The sequence below is a fragment of the Stenella coeruleoalba genome (assembly GCF_951394435.1).
Source record: "Stenella coeruleoalba genome assembly, chromosome: 10".
Lineage (NCBI taxonomy): Eukaryota > Metazoa > Chordata > Mammalia > Artiodactyla > Delphinidae > Stenella > Stenella coeruleoalba.
This window is the reverse complement of record NC_137156.1, coordinates 44,106,579-44,128,520: the sequence shown is the minus strand read 5'-3', so window position 1 is coordinate 44,128,520 and position 21,942 is coordinate 44,106,579. Positions and strand designations below refer to the sequence as shown.

General features: G+C 37.1%; 1 protein-coding gene across 2 annotated transcripts in view; it reads left to right on the top strand.

Moving 5' to 3' along the window:
- The window catches only part of BMP5 (bone morphogenetic protein 5), a gene marked incomplete at both ends in the record, with an annotated part of 116,995 nt that extends 96,552 nt beyond the window's left edge, over positions 1–20,443 (top strand). The window contains 4 exons of one of the 2 annotated variants that reach the window (XM_079933905.1): positions 3,278–3,472; positions 15,052–15,128; positions 16,433–16,543; positions 20,294–20,443. In XM_079933905.1, coding sequence (XP_079790031.1) covers positions 3,278–3,472; positions 15,052–15,128; positions 16,433–16,543; positions 20,294–20,443 — 533 coding nt within the window. The remainder of the gene's footprint in view (positions 1–3,277; positions 3,473–15,051; positions 15,129–16,432; positions 16,544–20,293) is intronic. The other variant, XM_079933906.1, reaches the window with a different exon arrangement.
- Between the last annotated feature and the right edge of the window lie 1,499 nt (positions 20,444–21,942).

The window sequence follows — 21,942 nt, the reverse complement described above, 5'->3', positions numbered from 1 at the left end:
TTGCATCTGCTATCCACTGTATTTTCAATCCTTAATGTATATATGTTTCCTACCTACTTTTTTTAATAAGTCAAAAATGAAGATTAGCTTTGAAAAATAAAACCACAGTAATACACACCTACATAGAGTTTTCCTAAATCAAAATGTTTTAGGTAGGTTTCTTTACTGATATATTTGCAGTATCTAAAACATCCTGTACCTTTAATAATAAAATTCAACATTGTTAAATAGATTTTACAAAATAGTCACTATTTTTAATACCTGCAATATAGTCTGGGTTTCTATTAGCACTTCTAAGAAAAATAACTGTTCAGCCCTATTCAAAAGGTTCAGTCAACATAATCAAGGGAGGTATAATGTGTCTGAAGGACAAGGTCATATAGTTAATGCTTCCACAGTGTAGCTCAAGATCAAGAGCCACTGAGTAAGTATGAACTTATGGAATCTTAATAGTCACATCATTGCTGAAGTGGAAAGGAAACCAAGAGGAAACTTAATAATATCAAAAGTTATTTTAAAGGGAGTTCACGTTGCTTTGAAGGGGACTTTGCTTCACACACAATATCTACCTTTGTAAAGCCCAAGAAACCCATATTTGTCACACACACACATCTTTACAGTTTTCAAAATATAAATCTTTAGAGCAGTCTTCTTTCTCCACAGATAAAAATGAAAATATTCAAAGTCTTTTGAATAATAACAAAAGGAATCCTCTTGCAAACCCAAGGAAACTTGGAACTCTGGGTTCAATGCTTATTTAACTGGAAAAGGGTCAGTGTGTATTGTGATGAATGGAAAACTGATTTTACTGCATTCCATTCATGGCCATCGTGTGGCAACCTATTTCAGTATTAGAAAGATCATATATTAAAAATTATTTCTGCAGTCATCCATGTATACAAGTAAAAATTTTGTTCCTGTTAAATTATCACTTCATTAAAACATCAAACTTAGAGCTCAACAAATACTTTTTATGTTGTGCTCCAAGACTGAAAAAAAAATCCAAAATTTAAAGAACAGATCACCAGTTATTCTCTTCCATCACAGTCAAGTTTCTCAGTTCTGTTTTTTTTTTTTTTTTCTTTTGCTGCACTCTCTGTCACTGGAAACATCTTAAACCAATTTCAAGTGCTACACCTGAATAAACATGTTGTAAAAGTGTTTATGTATTGAGGTGGGTCAGTTCAAGGTATGGTATTTGGCTGGAACTTCTAATTTCTCTTTTTACAGCAAAAGGGCTGCCAGAAGGAGGAAGTCTGAGCTGAATTAATACATTTGTTACAGTGGAAGTAGAATGGAAACTACTCCAACCACAAATCAAACTGCCTCTTTCATTTATGCCAGTGATATAGTTTTTCTAAGAAATATAGACTCTGGCATGGAGCCACTGTAAGTTTGCATTTAAAAGAGAAACCCATACGCTTATTTGTTTAAGGTTTACTGCTCTGATTATTTGAAAGTTCTTTCTCTGCTAGGACAGAGTGAAGTGGCATTTGGGAAGCCGGTGGCCATTTTCATATTTGTAAGAAAGCAACAAGTTTTCCCAATGAGCAATTGTTGGGGACGTTGATGGATGCTGCCTGCATTGACACACACGCATTTTTTTTAACCAATATCTCCACATTTAAAGGACCTCTGTGTTCCTCCCAACAGCTGCACAGACTCACATAACACAGTCTCCTTTTCTGATGGTAGAGGGTCCCTGCACAATACAAGTATACACAAAAGTGTTTATGCTGCCAAAATAAACTGTGTTAAGAGCAAGAGTTTATTTGCTAAAATGCCATTGATTTTAGGGACCTATTTCCTTTTCTTCCAAGGTGGGTCAGGTCTTAGAATGGACTGAGGCTACCCCACAGTCGTGACTGAATAAATATTTTAAGAAAACTGGCACATCTTTCTGGGTGCAAGGCAGGGCCAATCATGCACGTATTTGAAACCACATGATATATTACTCTGAAAAGATTGGTAACTTCTGTATCTGGAGTAGAATTTTTTTTTTTTTTTGCGTGACTTTTGAGTAATTCTCACCTAAAAGTACAACTTAAGGTTAAACAGTTTGTCCTCTCTGGGTGATTTTCATTGAATTCAATATCAACTAATGGTTTTCTTTATATATGCACACACATATATACATATATATAATTTTCTGTGATAATTATTTTAAATGAGAAGATCATAGCAAGAGTGAATTGTAAAAAGGGGGAACAGTAATATCTAACTCCTAAGGTATTTGTGGAATCACATTAAATAATGCATGGAAAACACTTAGAAAAATGCCTAGAGTACACAGCATGGGCTCCAAACATGTTTTTTTATAATGATAATGCTTATCATTTATAATGATAAGAATTATTATTGCTATCCCAGAAGGAGAAATACTTTATCAACATCTACTCCTAGTCTCCAGGACACTTCTCACCCATTCCTGCCCAGGCCCTGGGTGCACTCCTTTTCTGATAAACAACCACTCCAGGGGCTCAAAAGGGTCTGGGACACAGGCTGGTTTAGAGACCAAGGTGAGTATCCAAGCTCACCTGGAATTTTTCTCCTTTCCTGAGCATCTCCAGGCTTGGTTTGCATCTTCTGAAATCCTTTCAGTAAACATAATTCGGGCATGTCCAAGTTCAGAAGGGGAGGGATTCCGTAATTTTCATGTTTGCTTCAAAATCCTTTACATGGAGAAAGACCTGGAGCTTACAGCAAACCTCCATCCCAGCAGGGGTTCTGGAAGGATCTTTGAAGAGCTTTAAGTAGATCACAGCTTTGTAAAGATCGATGGGCACAGGCCAGAGGTGAGGGGGCGAGGCTATCAACACTAATTAACACTGGAAAGTCTCCAAAGAAGCTGGTGAAAATAGAAACACCCAGCCAGCCTTTCAGATTTTATCACATGGAGGAAAATTATAAGGCACCTAATGCAGAAGCGCCTGTAGCTAATTTTTTGAAATTACTGTTTAACGTGGACATTTCCAGGCTAATGGGAGTCAAGCCTTTCCATTTAGAACATTGCCAACTTCCAGGTCTGAGAAGGGACCATCAGTGAAGGCCTGACGGTGTTCTGTGGCCAAAGAGGGATACAAAATGGAAAATCAAGCATGGATAATTGTCTGTAATGGTAAACTTTCCATGTTTATAAGAATCTTTGGCCTGCAGAGAAAACATTCTGATAGTGTTTTAAAAAGTCTCCCTTTTTGCAAGTACCCTCTGAGTTCATTCCCATCAGGTAAACTTCATCTCTTCTTCATAAACCCAGTGCTCCTTCGCTCTGTTCTAGGACACAGCATCAATGTAAAGTCGGCTGGTCTCGTGGGAAGACACGGGCCTCAGTCAAAACAACCATTCATGGTGGCCTTTTTCAAGGCTAGCGAGGTACTTCTCCGATCTGTGAGAGCAGCCAACAAACGGAAAAATCAAAACCGCAATAAATCCGGCTCTCATCAGGATTCCTCCAGAATGTCCAGTGTTGGAGGTAAGCAAAAACCAGAGCAGCAGTTCTGCACAGAAAGTGGTGGGGTCATGTGTTGCAAATCAAGTAGCCACAATAAGTTTACCCTCTGGATATACCTTTATTTGGTCTATTAAATCATCCAGTGGTATTTCTCGCATCCCCCAAATGTTTCATCAGCAAATCACTCAGTAATTCATTTTAAAATACTGTAAGTAGGACTTGCCTTCATATGTTGAAAGATGCAGTTCAAATTAAAATCAAGCTGGCAGTAATAAAATTACGGAATGCCTACATCGACAAAGGCTAACCCAAACTGAACTCCACAACTTGTGAGCTGACCTTTCCAGGGCCTCTCAAATATAGATGGGTAACCAGGTATACTCAAAATAAAAAGATTTCTTTGGTACTTAAAACAGTACATGTGAATCATGAAGTTTAAATTTTTTATGACAAGAGAAGCAGGGAAGATTTTATGGTAACTGAAATAATATTTATATTTCCATTAATTATTTGGAGTGCTGTTATCTAGATAATTTGTTTTGAGTATGTGTGTACACATACCTGCATATGTGAAATCGAACAAAATGTTACAAATGCACAATTGATCCCACTGTGCTTGCAATTTAATCTATTAATTGATAGAAAGGGAGATAAAAGTACAGTTGATCTGAACTCATCTGAGAAAATCTGAAGTAATTTAATAACATAATTTATACCATTAAGTACCTTGTTTAGTCCTGGTACAACAAATTTTCATAAGCTGTTCTTAGATGAAAATGATGGCTATTTTATTCCTAGGAATTGTCTTATATGAAAAATAAACCCATTTGAAGGGGAAACCTTGCCCTAGAACATTCCATCTAGTATGGCATATTTGTTCATTTGTAAAATGTGTATTCTTCTATGTTGATGGCCACCATATGCAGTGTACTTGTGAGGCACAGTGAATGAGCTGGTGAACAAAACAGATATGACCTCTGCATAGGGTATTTCAGAAAATTAGAATGTTTTGCTCTTCCAAAAAGACACATTTAGACAGTGTTTGCCATTATTCCTGAAAAAAAATCTTCATTTTTTTCCCAATTGCTAGAAACTGACAAGTCATATTGTAATTTTTTATTACTCCAATATGCATGAGTGATAGATAAGATTATAAATGATTATAAATGAAACAAGAATATACAGAATTTTTTTTGAACCTGAGACACTCAACAAAAATACTAAGTGGAGCTCACTGGAACCCTCCTAGAGTGCAGGTACAGGAGAATCGTGTTAGAAAGAAGTCTGTTTTGTGCATCTAGCCACAGAAGCAGAGGGAAGAGTTCTATATGGAATTGCATCATACTGAATTACATGCTACGCAGAAAGCCATGTTTTAAAATAATTTTCCATCAAGTAAGTTTAACTGTCTCTTTCACTTGAAAGTAAAACGTGATATTAGTGCCTTATTACAAGGCTATTTTATAAAAATCTTCACAAGATATTTAGTTTGGCAAACACTGTAATGGCTTAATATGAAAGATGGAGAAAAATAACTTTCTAAGACCTTTTCTTCCTTGTAAATACTAGCCTGTCAAAGTTGTATATTTTTCTTTCCATGTAGAATGGTTCTGAAATGGGTTGAAATGTTTTTAATTTAATGTAGCAGACTGCATTAAGAAAAAGATTTGTTAAATCTTGAATAGACTAGTAAATAATTTTTGAGGAAATTACAAAGGAAAAAGGATAAGTTGCCTACGTATTATTAGAGCTCATAATGACTCTGGCAGAGGCGTTCCAGCAACTGAAATCATCCGAATCCTTCTCCCTATTGGTGAACTCTATTTATCTTCCCTTCCTGACCACAAGTAACAAATGTGCTTCTATAACTAGAGATGAATAAAACACATGGCACAGAAATCACGTAACTTTTCATCAGTTTCCTAACACCATTCAGAGTACAAAATTATTCTAATATAGACCAATATTTTCTTTTTAAAAGGTGTGTCATTGGCACCCATTTCTGTGAAATATGCAGTAGATGGTTTTGGAACATGCTCATATTTTGATAATAAGAAGAAAGAAAGTAGCTGGTTTGTGTGTATGAGACTTAACCTTTCAATAGTTAGTAATCAAGCAGACGGGAAAAAGTCTCATAGGATTTGGCCTGAAAGACAGGGGGTTAATATAAACATAAAATTTGATACTTAGGAGACTTGAAATGCCAGTGAAATTTTAAAATTATCCAAATATAAATAGTAAATGCTGTAATACTACTAGGCTTTTACAATAAAATACTGTGTGAAGACTCCATAACTAAGAACGGGGCCAGGAGGAAGAAGGGAGAGAGTCGTATTAGAAGTTTGCTTGGTTGCATTTTTTTTTTTTTTTTTTTTTTGCAAAGCATATCCTCAAATGTTAAAAGTCTCCAACAGTGCAGGAGAACCCAGGTCATTCTTGCTGCCTTTACCTCATTTCTTTCTTCTTTCTTCTTTGTGGAGAGCCTAGAACAGGGTCTAACACAAAATAGCAACTTCACAAACACACGTTGAAGACCTTAACGTGTTGCCTGTATGGGAAAAACTAAGTTCCTTTTTCAGGTGCCTATGCACAGAACCACTGCTCCCAGATTTTCTGCAGAAATCCTCCCTCTTTGGTCCTCTTCAGGTTTTTGGCAAGAAAGTTGAGCAGACACTTTGTGAAAGATGTTGCTTGTTTCACGATGAGCCAGCACAGTTGATTTTCATTTGAACTTGGGTTTGGGGGTAAGAAAATGTAGGCATTAGCTAAATGTTAAGGGAGCCACCCTTTAAGATGGAAAGGCACCAAGTTGATAAGATTTTAAAGAACCTACCAAAAGCAAGATGCTGTTTTGAGCACTATATCAGTGCCAAAAAAAATAGAACATTAAGAGTTTACAGGGCACATGGCAAGTCCTGATTCACTGCAGAACTGCTTGAAAAGGTGCTTATTGCAAGCTTGGTACTAGGGATCTTTGAAGGTGAATCCAATCATTGGTGCCCTGCCTGAAACCATGGTGATTTCTTAAGAAGTCTTTCAAAGAGGCATTAAAATGGGGACACTCTGGGGCTTTGCTGGCTGTCCAGTGGTTAAGACTCCGCGCTTCCACTGCAGGGGCAAGGGTTCGATCCCTGGTTGGGGAGCTAGGATCCCTCATGCTGCGTGCATGGTGCAGCCAATAAATAAATAAATAAATAAATAAATAAATAAAATGGGGACACTCTGCAACTCCCAACTCTTTGACAGGCACTATCTCTTGCCTAATGGATACAGTGTAAAATCATGCCTCTTGGACAAAAATATTAAAACCAGAAGGAAAAATTAATTGGGATTATTTGTTTAGACTGTTTTATATTATATAATTAATATACATTTTCATTATTTAAAAATAATCAAGTCTTCAATAAAGCTAAAATTCTCCTCTGATCACCTACATCTAATTCTTTTGAGATAGGTTATACTGATACACAAGTATCAACTTGATACATGTACTTCCAAATCTTTTCCTCCGTATATACATCACTTTTGGAGAATATATTTTGTTATGTTCTATATGTGTGTGTGTATATACATATGTATATATATGCACACACACATATATATTCTTTTTCAGATTCTTTTCCACTGTAGGTTATTACAAGATATTGAATATAGTTCCCTGTGCTATACAGTACGTCCTTATTGCTTATCTATTTTATATATAGTAGTGTGTATATTTTAATCTCAAACTCCTAATTTATCTATCCTCCCCCCATCCTCTCTGGTAACCATAAGTTTGTTTTCTACGTCTGTGAGTCCATTTTTGTTTTGTACATAAGTTGTATCATTTTTATTAGATTCCACATATAAGTGATATCACATAATATTTGTCTTTCTCTATCTGACTTACTTCATTTAGTATGATAATCTGAAGGTCCATCCATATTGCTGTAAATGGAATTATTTCCTTTCTTATGGCTGAATAATATTCCATTGTATATATTTACCACATCTTTTTTATCCATTCATCTGTCAATGGACATTTAGGTTGCTTCCATGTCTTGGCTATTGTAAACCGTGCTGCTATGAACATAGGGGTGCATGTATCTTTTCAAATTATAGTTTTCTCCTGATATATGCTGAGGAGTGGGATTGCACGGTCATATGGTAGTTCTATTTTTAGATTTTTAAGGAACCTCCATACTGTTCTCCATAGTGGCTGCACCAATTTACATTCTCACCAACAGTGCAGGAGGGTTCCTATTTTTACATACTTTTTAAGAGCAGTTTTAGGTTCACAAGAAGATTGAGAGGAAGGTACAGAGATTTCCCATGTACTCGCTGCCTCCACACATGCATACCTCCCCCATTATCAACATCACTCACCAGGATGGTGTGTTTCTTTCCAAAGATGAACCTACACTGAGACATCGCAATCACCCAACGTCTATAGTTTACCTTAGGATTCACTCTTGTTGTCATATAGTTGGTCTTATGTGTTTTTAAACAACGTATTTCAGCCATCTTTCAAAATGGTGACTTCATTTTTTTTTTAACTGCTACAATATATTCAGTAACGCTTGTATCAGAGTTTATTTAATCACGTCACTCTTAAAAAGAAATTTTGGTTGTTTTTAAATTGGAGCTTTCAAAATCAATGCTGCAGTGAAAATCCTGCAAAGCTGCATGTGTGAGAATGGTATTAATCTACATGGTTTTTCCAGTAATTAACACTAAAAGCTGGTATCTGTGCCCTGAATATGCAAAATTTTGAAAATCCCTTCTCAGACGACAATTGTTTTGGTTCCTAGATCTAGTCTGATAGATGTTTTTCATTTATCTATCCATCTGTACATTTATCTATCTATCATTCTGTCATTTAACCCTGTCCACTACTTCCTAGTTGTGTAATCTCGGAGACATGTCACGTCTCTCTGTGTCTGTTTCTTCATCTGTGAAGTGGAAATGCTAATACCTGCCTCATAAGGTAAAATTACATGAATTGTGAGGATTAAATTAGTTATTTAATGTGTGTAAAGAATGGAGAACAGCGGTACGTACTCATTCAGGTTTAGGCATTATCATTATTATTTGTCAAATTAAGGTTTGGTTTTTTCAGAACTGGTACCTAAAAAGTTCAGACTTTTACATCAGAGAAGACTAGAAATCCTCTTTCTCTAATCAGTACCCATACCCCTGGTCACTTATTGTCAAATTTCTATCTAGAGAGAATTCTAGAGAGATAATTTATCCGGGCATGGTTCATTGTAAAATATTTATTCAGTGTTAAATAAGCACCCACAATGTGACAAGCAAGTATTAACTATATGCTCATGAAAGATGGGTAGCATAAGAATTTTGCTTCCTAAAAAGCGCTCCCACAGACAATGGGAAAGACATGCCCGCTAGTACTAATCAGGAGATAATTCCACTAGAGTAGGTACAAGGTAGTGTGGGAGAAGTAAGGATAGTGTGTGACTCATGAGAAAGAATAGACATTTTCCAGAAATGGAGGGGTGGGTGAAGCTATTTCAGACTTATGTGCACAGTTATAGAACCACGTACCAGTGTCCAATTGTCGGGTGTGCAGGTTCTTGTGCGAGAGCAGTGTGATGTCAGATAGAAAGTCATGCAGGGACCAAGTCATAACGTGTAGGTGTGTGATGGTCAGGAACTATGATGCTTCTGTGCAGGCAGTTGGAAAAAAAGGAGTCTCACAATCAGAAACACATTTTAAAAAGTTCAATTTGGCATCAAAATGATGGATGAGATGCCAAGGGGTAAAACTGAACGTGAAAATATGATTAAAAGTCTAGTCCCATACCCCAAACAGTGAAGATTATAGATTGGAGAGAGAGGAAGTAGAAACCAAAATATGTGGAATGGAGCCGGCAGCACTCCAGAAATGGGCGTGTCAAGAGTAAGTGAAAGGTGTAGGAAAAAGACGCAGCTATGAGCCCCAATGGTTAGATGAAGCACAGGACTTGACACTGCCATGGAAACCAGGGTAAGAGAGAAACGTCAAGGATGGAGCCCCCAGTGGGAACATCAGCACTTTAGTATAGACAAAGGAGAAAAAGGAATTCCATAAACTAGGCAAAAGACTTAAGGTCAGAGAGGAAGGAGGAGACAGGGATGAAGGGTTATCCTAGGACCAAATTCCCAAAGAGGATGTCCGGGTAGTGTGAGGTGACCAAGAGTGCAAAGCACTTCTGCTAGGTTAACTAGGCTAGAGGTGTGTTGGTTAAAGGGGGTTGGGGATGGATTTAATGCAGGGTAGGAGGGTAAAAGAAAGAAAATCGAGAAACGTACTCAATTTTCTGTCTTGGGCCACTAGATGACTGGTTATCCTGTTAACCAAGTAGAAGGAATGTAAGGAGTATGAGGTCAGAAACAAAAATAGTGAGTCGGCGGCCTCTGGGAAACTTTCACACATAGATGTCTGGTAGGCATTCGGAGACCCACGTTTGTGGATGGGTTTTTATGTCAACGAGCTCTAAGCGAGAATGTTTGTTGCATCACCCACAGAGGCTTTGCTAAGCAGAGTTAAGCAAACACACCAGACAGTTATTATGTTGTGGTGCCTGTTCTGTGTCACACACTCATACATAGACAAACACAATTATCCCTACATAAATAAATAACAGTAATTCCTACTGGGTCATACGTAAATTTGGGCGAGTCATTCACTGGATGTGGGAGATGGAGATTAAGCGAGAGTAGCAGTGGCATTTGAAATCCCTCATCTTTGGGGGGGATTGCTATTTGCTTGGGGTTTATCTACCCCCAAGGCCATATCAAAATTTACAGTATTGAACAGTCTACGGTAACACCATTCCTGCTATTTTACCTCTGATACCTTCATTCATTTGTCATTTTCATTTTCTATGAATTAATGAACATCCTGAAGCTGTGGGTGCTGACGTCCGTCCGTTATCTCCCTCTAGGAATTAAGTAAGAGAATGTTGACATCTCCTTTGCTTTGAAACACAGTATCTCATCATATTTGGCTTAAGCTGTTGATGTATTTAAATGTTAAACTCTATTTTGGATTTTTTTCTTCTCTTTTACAGATTCACCTACATTTTATTCCTTAAAGACACTAATGCTAGATTTTAAAGAAAAAAGAAACCCATACTGGTATATGGAGTTTTTTGGACTTATTTCTTTTGTGCCCTTCATAGCTAGGTTAGCATGTGTTTCTTTATTAGGTTGTTTCTTCAGGGAGTACTGGACAGACCATTGAAGCCCTAACCCTATGTAGATCACAGGATATTTTTTGGGTTTTGGGGTTTTTTTTTGTTGTTGTTGTTGTTTTGTTTTTTGCAGTACGCGGGCCTCTCACTGTTGTGGCCTCTCCCGTTGCGGAGCACAGGCTCCGGACGCACAGGCTCAGCGGTCATGGCTCACGGGCCCAACAGCTCTGCAGCATGTGGGATCTTTCCGGACCGGGGCACAAACCCATGTCCCCTGCATCGGCAGGCGGACTCTCAACCACTGCGCCACCAGGGAAGCCCTCAGGATTTTTTTAAATCATGTATTTAATTTTTTTTCTATGACAAAATAATCAAAAATTAAGAAAAATCAAACTAAGACAAAGATTAAATTTGCATTATTGGGGGATGAGGGGGAACTGGATGAAGGTAATCAAAAAGTACAAGCTCCCATTTATAAGATAAATAAGTTCTAGGGATGTAATATATAGCATGATGAATACGATTAACACTGCTGTACGTTATATACAAAAGTTGTTAGGCGAGTAAATCCTAAGCGTTCTCATCACAAGGAAAACAATTTTCTATTTCTTTGATTTTGTATCTGTGTGAGATGATGACTGCTCACTAAACTTACTGTGATCATCACTTCATGATGTATGTGAGTCAAACCATTATGCTGTACACCTTAAAGTTGTACGGTGCTGTATGTCAATTACATCTCAATAAAACTGGAAGAAAAAAATATAGCTTGTAAAGATATAAATAAATTTGCATTGTTTCCAGAAATTGATCATAAACAAATTGGCATAAAGTATTTAACAATATTTTCAATATTTTGGAACTGGTTTCCCAATATTATTACCATTAAGAGGGAAATACGTGTCTGCGATACCTGCCTTGTGGTTGAGGAATGCTAGCATACTTTTCTAGTGTTGGCTGTGGCTCCAGAACGTTTAGTAGTTTCTGGTGCGACTCTTCATTTCTACGCAGGTTTGTCAACAGCAGCATCATGTCCATCTCATTTTCATATTTGAAGGGCTGCCAATCACTATTTTCTAAAGATATAAATTTAATTTCTTTGCCTTTCCTCCCACAGTTTATTCTGCCAACCATTTAGTAAACCTAACTGCAGACTTTGCTGGTTTGGGTACAACATTTACTCAGTATCCATTCATTTTTATTTCTGACAGACTAAGCATATGGTCCTAATGCTCTATGAAATCAGACTCTTGGAACAAGATTCTGTTATAAATTTATTGCTCGTTACCTTTATGTGATGTTACATTATATACATCACTGAGCCTGCATGAAAAGCTGCATAGATGAAACAGATCTATTTTGACTTTTGAGTTTGACTTTCTTTCTTTTTTTATAAACATGGAATTCAAATAACCTTAGACATAGTTTATGGCTTTTCAGATATACTTGCATGTGTTATTGGCTATAAGGTCTTTATTCACATTCCATGCCTTTCATTAAGACAAGGATAAATGAATAAATATTCCCATGACTGTCTGATGCAGGGTTCGGCAAAGTAAGGCCTAAGAGTCAAATCCAGCCATCGCCTGTTTTTGTACCGCCCAATTGCTAACAATGGTTTTTACATTTTTAGATGTGTGAAAAATACTCGAAATAGAATAATACTTTGTTTCACTCAGAAATTATATGAAATTGAAATTTTAGGCTCCATAAGCAAAATTTTATTGCAATATAGCCATATCCATCCATTCACATACTATCTACGGCTGCTTTCATGCTACTGGGGCAGAGTTGAGTCACTGAGAGGGGGAAACTTGTAGCCTGAAATATATACTATCTGTCCTTTTTGAGTAAACGTTTGCTGGTCCCTGGTCTAATGCATAGCTGACTTTATTTTTAAAAAATTCTAAATATCAAGAAGTTTATGCATGGCTTCCCTGGTGGCACAGTGGTTGAGAATCTGCCTGCTAATGCAGGGGACACGGGTTCAAGCCCTGGTCTGGGAAGATCCCACATGCCACGGAGCAACTAGGCCTGTGAGCCACAACTACTGAGCCTGCGCATCTGGAGCCTGTGCTCCGCAACAAGAGAGGCTGCGATAGTGAGAGGCCCGCGCACCGCAATGAAGAGTGGCCCCCGCTTGCCACAACTAGAGAAAGCCCTCGCACAGAAATGAAGACCCAACACAGCCAAAAATAAATTAAAAAAAAATAAGAAGTTTATGCAGTCAAACTAATATTAGAATTAGTTATTCCTTTTCCCTAAAAATGATGCAGGGTTCAAACTTATCCATTTCATGGTATTATACTTATTATTACAGTACCCTTGTTTATTGCCTGGACAAACTTAACTCCATTTGCTATTTCAATTAGGAGAAAAGTTTACCCAAAGAAGAAGAATGCTAAGTTTCAAATAAATTCCCTTTTCTCCATTTTCTGTCATTATCTATATATTTAATTTGTTTTAATGAAGGTAATTGCACACAGGAATAACTCTGATCTAGAAGTAAAAGAGTCTCTGTGTTCAAATTTAATCATCATCTTGTTTTCTAGACTCACATTAAATAAATAATTAGTTGAAGTCACTGTGAAAGGCAGATGACAGGGCCCGTTAAGACAGGCCCCTTGGATCTTTGATGTGCCTACATTTTCTTAGAGGTTGAGGATAATTAAACTGGAAGGTGACACCTTAAGACAGGCTGCTCTTCACAGTGAACTGCTACATTGATTTACCAGAGACAACTGTCAGAGTGAAAGTAGCATTTATTCCTAGATGAAAACATTAGCTGTCTTCTTTGAAAATAAATTATTTTGTGGCTCCCATCACCCTAAATTTTTTCCTCTTTCATTTATTTGTGTTAGAAATAATTAAAATGGGTTAGCTTTTTGAATATTATTTATATAAATTATGAATAAACCCCAGAGACAATAATATAGAGAGATTTTTTGTGTTTCTGCAGTGTTTTACTTTATTCCAGACGTGATTGGGGATTCTCTATTCTTAATTCCTTTAATCAGTTATCAAAGGTTATGGGTTTTTCAGATTATATTCCAAAATAAGTCCTGGAAATCATGTATTTTCTTTGCTACAAGTCATTTCTGGAATATTCTGAGGAATTCATTCTTTGATTCCTCAAATATTTATTGAGTACTTACTGTGTGCCAGGCACTGTTCCTGAGATTTGGGGTATATCAGAGCACCAAATGGGACCAGACAAGATTTTTACCCTTGGGGAGCTGACATTCTAGAGGGAAGAAACAGGCAAGAACCAAAGTACATGATAAATAAGTAAATGGCGTAGCATATTAAGAGATGATCAGCAAAATGGTTAAAAAAAAATCAGAGCAAGGCGGGAGAGAAATATCGGAGTGGGAGTTGGGATCTGAAATAGGGTAGTCAGTGAAGGCCTTGTTGACAAGATGATGCTTAAGCAAAGAACTGAAGAAGCTTTGAGACTTAGATAAGTAGATATCCAGGGGAAGAGCATTGCAGGGAAGGGGGGTGGGATGAGAGTGAAGACCCCAAGGTGGGAGAAAGCGGACCTGTGCGCAAAACAACAAGGAGACGTCATGGCCTGATATGGGAACCGCGGTGGGACATTTTGCTGGAGCGTGGCATAATTGAGCTGACTCTTGGCTGCTTTGATATGGGGGTGGGTTGGGGCAGGGCAGAGCAGGAAGAATAGCAGTAAGGATGTGGCAGTAATTCAGGAGAGAGATGGTGCTGGTTTGGACCAGAACCCATCATGGAGGTGGTGAGGGTGGGTGAATTTTGGATGTATTTGGAGGTGAAATGTGTAAGGATTTCCTGACAGATTGGATGTGGAGGTGAGAAATAAAATGAGTACGTTTTGACTCCAGTTTTTGTGTTTGTTTCTTTTGCCTGGGAAGTTGCTATCTGTCCTCTATAGGTGGAACTAGTTTGGGGGTGAGGGGGGAGGCAATCAGAAGCTCCACTTCGGGTGTCCTGAGTTTGAGATATTTATTAAGATAAAATCAACTCTGTAGCATCCCAGTTGGTCCTCTCCCAGTGTTTGTCTCATGGAAGAATAAAAGAAGTGTTGTTTGAATATTTAATATACATGAATATAGTAAGCACCACTGTAGTTTGAGTGAATTAATGAAAGCATTCATTGAGTGCCAGGTGTCAGGCTGTTCACCATCACAACACAAAGGATACAACCTGATCCTTATTAGAACTTCTCAAGGTACATGGTGTTGTCTGCATTTTACAGAAGAAAACATTCAAGGCTAGTGACTTGCTTGAAGTTCACGTGGCTAGTAAGTGGCTTTCACTTTGAGATTCAAACTCATGTTTCACGACTTCAAATACAGCCTCCTTTTGATTTTATCAGTGAACTCACAAAAGAAATATTAGTATACCTGATAGACTGCCGTTTGTTGAAAATCTGATTTTTATCTTCAGACTATAACACAAGTGAACAAAAACAAGCCTGTAAGAAGCATGAACTCTACGTGAGCTTCCGGGATCTGGGATGGCAGGTAAGAATGGTCAGCCAACATGGCTGCTTCTTTTTTGCTTTATTATCAATCCTGAATTACTCAGAGTCTTTGTCAGTAATTTTTCCTATACAGTAACCAATTATTTTCGACGTGACTATTCAGTATATAGATTATCCACATCATTTTTATTTCTCCATTATCCTTTCACCATTGAAACATAACAGAGTTTATGGTTAAAAAAAAACAATTATGCTGAAGAAGAAATGCACACTTAGAGAGTGAAAAAAAAAACCCTGTTGTTTAAATATCCCCAAGTTTTCATTTTAATACCATTTTTCAGATTAACTCAAGCAATTTCCATTTGCCTCCTATGGTCCCGAACTATTGGTATAAGAAATAGAATCCTTGACTATGTCTCTGTCATAAGGTAGATCTACAGAAAAAAATTTTTTTCTTGTACTTAAAAATCTTATTGCTTTCTTTTATATCTGCTTCACAAACAGGGTGGGAAGGAGGATTTAACCAAAATGATTTTTAATGGCTCTGTGTTGAAATAGTTTAAATTGGATTGCCTAGATTACATTATTCCATTACATTGGATCCTCAGAATATGAGCTATTATACTGAGAAATAATATTAACAAGTAAGCATTTTTAAATTTACATGAATTGTTCAATAATTTTACATCGGTGACAAGTTTTACGTCTCTGGAAAAAAAATCAGGGCCACCATTATAAGTGCCAACTTTTTAGCTTCCTAAAATTTTTCACGTACAGTGCTCAGGAATTTTCTCCAATTCATTTCTTTTAAAGAGACTATAAAGTTAACACATGAATGGAAAGAAAAATAGGACAAGGCACAAATCTTACAGCTTTAGGAGCTTGTCAAGCTTCTAAAGCAGGAATGAGTTAGTAAGAAGTAATGAGAATGATCTCAATTAAGTTTATTCTTCTTTTCCTTTCTGGTTCACTTGAACTTTCCAGAGTTCATCATTTCCTGTTTAAACAATATTTAGAATGCTATTTCATGATTAAGGCTTTATTCATGAATACATGGGTTAATACAGGCTATGAATATCTTACATAGTGACCTCTTGGGAGAAATTACAGAGGACAATTTCTTGTGAAAATATTTATACTTTTGTTGTAAACTTTAACTTAACCATAAATTAAGGGCTTGGGGGAGGCTGTCCTATTACAGTAATTGTTGGACTAAGAAGAGAAACCAATCCAGATTATATTATATTATATTATATTAATTATATTTGAGTATTCTTTAAGAATTGATTTTCTGTGTTTTTATTTTGGTGATATTATTTCTTCTTCTCTTCTTGTGCATTTTAGGACTGGATTATAGCACCAGAAGGATATGCTGCATTTTATTGTGATGGAGAATGTTCTTTTCCACTCAATGCCCATATGAATGCCACCAACCATGCCATAGTTCAGACTCTGGTATGCTTTCTTTTTGCAGGATGGAAAGTGGTTTATTATGCAAACTTCCTATAAAGTTATTTCAAAGGAAAGCATCCATTTATAGTTAGAACTGCATTTTCTTCTCTTCTCAAACTCCTAAAGTAACAATTGTGCCAAAGTAACAATTGTCGATATAGTCAGGAAATTTAGGCTGGCCTAAAGAATAATTCTGATTCCAGAATGGGGAAGGATTCAGCGAGGAAAATTGGAGTAATCACATAAAGTGGTCATTGTGTACTGATTTTTTCATTAGACAATATGACTAACCACACAGGCGCTGTTTCTAACCTAACAATTCATTAGCAGTCATTGCAAAAGCATTGAATGACAGTTGTACTGAATTTCATCTGAGGGTTTTTTCTCTCATCATTTAAGAATGTTCTATAACGTACTTTGGTATTATGGAAGCTCTTCAATGTATTATAGAGTATAAGTAGAAGATTGGTTTCTATTTTTTGATACTTTTTTTTCTTTATAATCTTTAAGGTGGAAATTAGCCTTCCTTTTGTCCCTTCCACACTTAGGAATATAACAGTGACTTAATCTCTAATAATCTAGGCTTATTTTTGTGAAAAAGATAATGAAATGTTTATTTCATCATCTCTAAATGGTCATACTGTATCTAATGAGCTCATGAAAACCCTTGAGAGTCTGATGTGCCTGCCTTACTGTGTGTGACTTGATATGTGGGGTGAGGGGAGGTCAGCCTATGGAAGACTAGGGAGAGGCTTCTAGAAGATGCATAGCCTACATGATGTGATCCCACATTAAAGTTTGGGTTCATAGGAGCATTTCAACTAAAAGTTATTAGGACAGAAGGAAGGGAACACATTATTTTAGAATCAAGACAATGATGGGATGGGAGTAGAGTCACTTGGTGGATGGTAGTAGGAGAGCAGGAGCTATTAGAAGAACATCTGTCTTTGTGGGTGAGGCTTGTTTATGACCAACAGAGATAGTAACTATTAGAATTTGTGAGGAGTTAACTCTTCAGAAGATTACCTTTTTTCACACTTAATTTACAATTTAAAGCTGATGGAAATAACATCCCAGTTTCCTTATGAATAAAGAACTGTATGTATACATTGACAGATTAAATCATTTGACTTGATGCTTTGCTGGCATCTTTCTGACCTCAGAGGTACTGCAAGATAGCTAGACACCAAAGATACATATCTATGGCAAGTAAAGCATAGATATTGTCAAAACCTTGGATTAGAGAGGAAATAGAGAGATAAAACAAATATATATTTTTAAAGGTAGTCATTTATAAATATTCTTTTTTTGCCCAAGTTTGAAGATATGCATTTATTTCAGAATACAATCACATAAAATTATCAGGTTGCTTTTTAATAATGAATGGAAAACATTTGCTCATGTTTATCCTTCCCCAACACCGATTTTTCCACCCTAGATTTCTTTGATATATCATACCCAGAAAACCCATATGTCTAGGGAGAAACTCTTATTTCCTTCTTGATAACAACATTTATATTGATTTAAAGAAAACCTTAGTTTGCTATGGCTCTTATTTCACTGTCTAAAGTGAAGAACCAGAGTCTAAATTCCAACCAGCAGGCTCGCTCATGCTTGCTTTGATGTTGCCAGTGCCATAGAAATATTCTTCTTTTTATTGATTCTTGACCAATAAGGTTGCCATATGCAAAATATAGAGTAAATTCCTGGGGCTATTTTAAATTCTCATATTCCTTCATCTTTGCTATCTATAAATATAAGCACTTCTTGATATAGAATATCATTACTGGAGCAGGTATGTGGTACAAGGAAGGGTATATTGTATTCAAATTTCCTCCAGGAAAAGAATGTCTGTGGAGTCCAGCCTTCTATTCTTCTGTATGAGAATTCACATTCTGAAACGTGAGTCATCTGAAAACAATCGCAGAGAGAGGAGCGCTGCTGTCTCACACCTGAAAGGAAGAGGCCTGGTCACTGTCTTTCTGTCTAGTCACGACAGAACAGCCACTATTAGCCTATAGAGAAATGCCACTTAATTTCCCAGCAGTTAAGCTCTTTGTACTGTCAATGACTTAGAGAGCTTCCTGTGTTTCCTTAGATATGCATCCAAGTTCCCTCAGGCTATACAATGCTTAAGTATGGAAAAAACTCTTTGTCAAATACCCCCCATCTCTCTCTTTTTTTCTTTTTTAAAAAATATATAATTATATACTGTCAACTTTTAGGACTGTAGTCTAGAAGGCAGCATCTAAAAACAAACATTTTTTAAAACACTGACACAGACTTGGAACAGGACCCTGGTCTGGATCACTGTCCTGGGATGTGGAGCATAAAGTCATCCCAGAACTTTAAGGGATGTGGGAAGTTTGGTGGGTTCCCCCCCACCCCGCCCCGCCATTGTACACTCTCTGTGTTTGTCCTATGAAGGACATGAAACAAGAAGACAGACGTGTTTGTTGTTAAAGGAGAGCAAGTTTGTGACAACTGTTTGAGAAATGATTGAAGAACAATCCCATTTTTTCAGAGTGATGGCTTGGTGAGGCGGTCCTTGAAGCAGGGGGTTATCCATCACTGGTGTGAGAGTTGAGGACGTTAAAGCCGAGGAGGGCTGCAGGCTGCATCTGAAATTGGGAGAAACCATCCAGCTTGCAGTTTTGTGAGGTCTTAGGAAATTTCACATCCGTGTCCGATCACCTCATTTTTCCTGCTGTGTCTGTCCATAGGCAGGGCTCCTATATCATTTCAGTCAGGAGGTTGTGCAGCCAAGATTCTAAGAGCTGTATTTTCTCTTTGTAGATCCCTAAGGACTCTGCAGTGGGACTTCCCATCAACTCCTCTGGAGGAAGGGCTGGGGGCAGCAGGGGTGGGTGGGAAATGGGGTACAGTGTTCTGGCTCCTTCCTTGATTATTGAACATCAGAGGCAAACCTGCCAGTCTGATCAAAGTGAGAACAAACCCTTTACTTAAGCATTTCATTGTCCATGTACAGCTGCCTTTTCAGGCTTTGGTGGGGAAGATGGATATTTAATTTTTAAAATATCTAGGCTCCTTGCCTCTGCTTTAGCTTAGCCTGCTTTTTGGCACTTGTCTAGGGGAGAAAGCAAGTCAAAGGATGTTACACTCTGGCCAATCTGATAAGAACTTATGGGGAGAATAGTTGAAATCATTGTTTTAAAGCAAGTATTGGATTTTACCTGGAGTTTATTTTGCTGTGATTTGTATGCTTCCTTTATCATGGAAAATGAAGAGTTGGCACAGCTTTTAATTTTATTGTCAAACAAAGTTATTGATTTACTGTTTAGTTATCCTTTCAAAAATAATTCTTAGATCCACATCTTTCTACAGTGCAGTGGTATGGCTTCATTGATTTTGCATTTAGAACTTCTGTATTTCTCATGAAGTAAATAGAAGTGGTCATTTTAACCAAAAGCAACCCAGTGCTAGTTGCCATGTTCTTTCCTCCAGGAAAATTTCCACTGAATATTCCATAGAGAGAGTTTTCCTTCCTTGGTAGAATATTTTTTAAAGCGCCAACATGTAATTAGAACTGGTGGGTCGAGTCTAGGTGTTAATACTTAAGAATACACCCTTCACTACCAGCCCTACCCCACCCTGCCATGGAACATAAACAGAAGAAAGAGAGGTAGCTTAAGGGGATGCTGATAGTCAGTGATAAAACAAGAATATTACTTTCAAGCTGCAGACAAAATGTCTATCTTAATTCTTAAAGAACAAAATGTTTTTCCCCCCCAGGTTCATCTGATGTTTCCTGACCACGTACCAAAGCCTTGCTGCGCGCCAACCAAATTAAACGCCATCTCTGTGTTGTACTTTGATGACAGCTCCAATGTCATTTTGAAAAAATACAGAAATATGGTAGTGCGTTCGTGTGGCTGCCACTAATATTAGATAATAATGGTAATAAGAAAAAGATCTGTGTTAAGGTTTATGACTACAATAAAAAGTATCCTTTCAGATAAAAGGGGAATTTCATAAAATTAGTCTGGCTCATTTCATCTCTCTAACCTATGTACAATATCATGTATATAGTCACTTTTATTTATTTAAAGGTATATATTCTCCTTTGTGGATGCCTTTTCAATAAAATGTATTTTATAGGTCACTGCAGTATGCAATAGATCACACAATCTAACTTTCAATAGGATATGCTGAGTCCAATTCCATTTCAACATTTTTTAAAGTATTACACTTTTTACATAATTTTCTGAAATTAGGCAGAACTCCTTTGACTGTTAAGTATTGTTGAAGGAAACTGAATGCATTTGGTTAGGCTGTGCCAATGAAAACTCTGATAGGATATTTATTTAGAAATAAAACTTAACAAAATAACCACCCCAAACAAAAATTCTTGGAGGAACACAATTTTTCTTTGAGAGTTTCTGCTTCGTTAGATAAAGTGAAATGTTGAACTGGATTTGAATAAATAAATGGGAGGCAGAACACAGAAGCTGAAAGGTTGCACATAATTGTCATAACTATTTGTTTGAACAGAATTGGTGTAACTGTAGGAAAGCGTTCCTTCTTGGCTCATGGGTTGTAAAGTTTTCAAAGAGCTCAAAGCTTCAGGAATTCTGTGGAGACAGACTTGAGCCTGTGTCCATAACTTTCCAAGTTAACACTAAAAAAGCATAGTACAACCTTCTTACCTCAAATAAATCATGTCTGCCTATTATCTAGAACACTACTGCTGCAGACATTTTTTCAGATTTAAAAACAGTCCAAAATAAAGAAACATTTACATGTGCTCCCCTACCCTCCCCACAGACAAGAGTCACTGCATGCATAAAATATACCCGAGCAAAGAGGCCTACAGAGCCATTTTCTGTAGCTCTATTTTATAACTGAGTGTGCTGATTGATGGGATGCAAGGAATTTTATTTAGGGTAAAAGCACTGAAACTCAACTGGAGGAAATTACCCCAAATCCCAGAATGGCTTTGACAGAATTGCCATTTTGAAAGAACAGCTGAAATCCATTTTGCATATCTTGGAGAATGAGCTCATTGAAAACCTTATTTTCGAGGGGGATTTTGTAAACCTTCCTCCAAGCACAAATAATTCCAAATGGGAAGGTTCTGTTGTGTGTATGTGCATGTGTGTTCTTCCCTCGGAAATTAATTTATTTTCTCTCCCTTTTCTCTCTCTGCCTTTTAAGGCTTGTCTTTAACCCACTGACTTTTGGAAGAATGACATTTAGTGGAAAACTTGCTATTTATGTGGGCTCCACGGCTAGGATTATTTACAGTCCATCTAAAATATTCATAAAGCACCATTTATTAATCACCCTTTTGGACTTTTTAAGTAAAATTTGTATCAGAAATAGCTTTAAAATGTTATGGATTTGTTCGTGATTCAGGAATATTGCAATGTAGTTTTAAAATA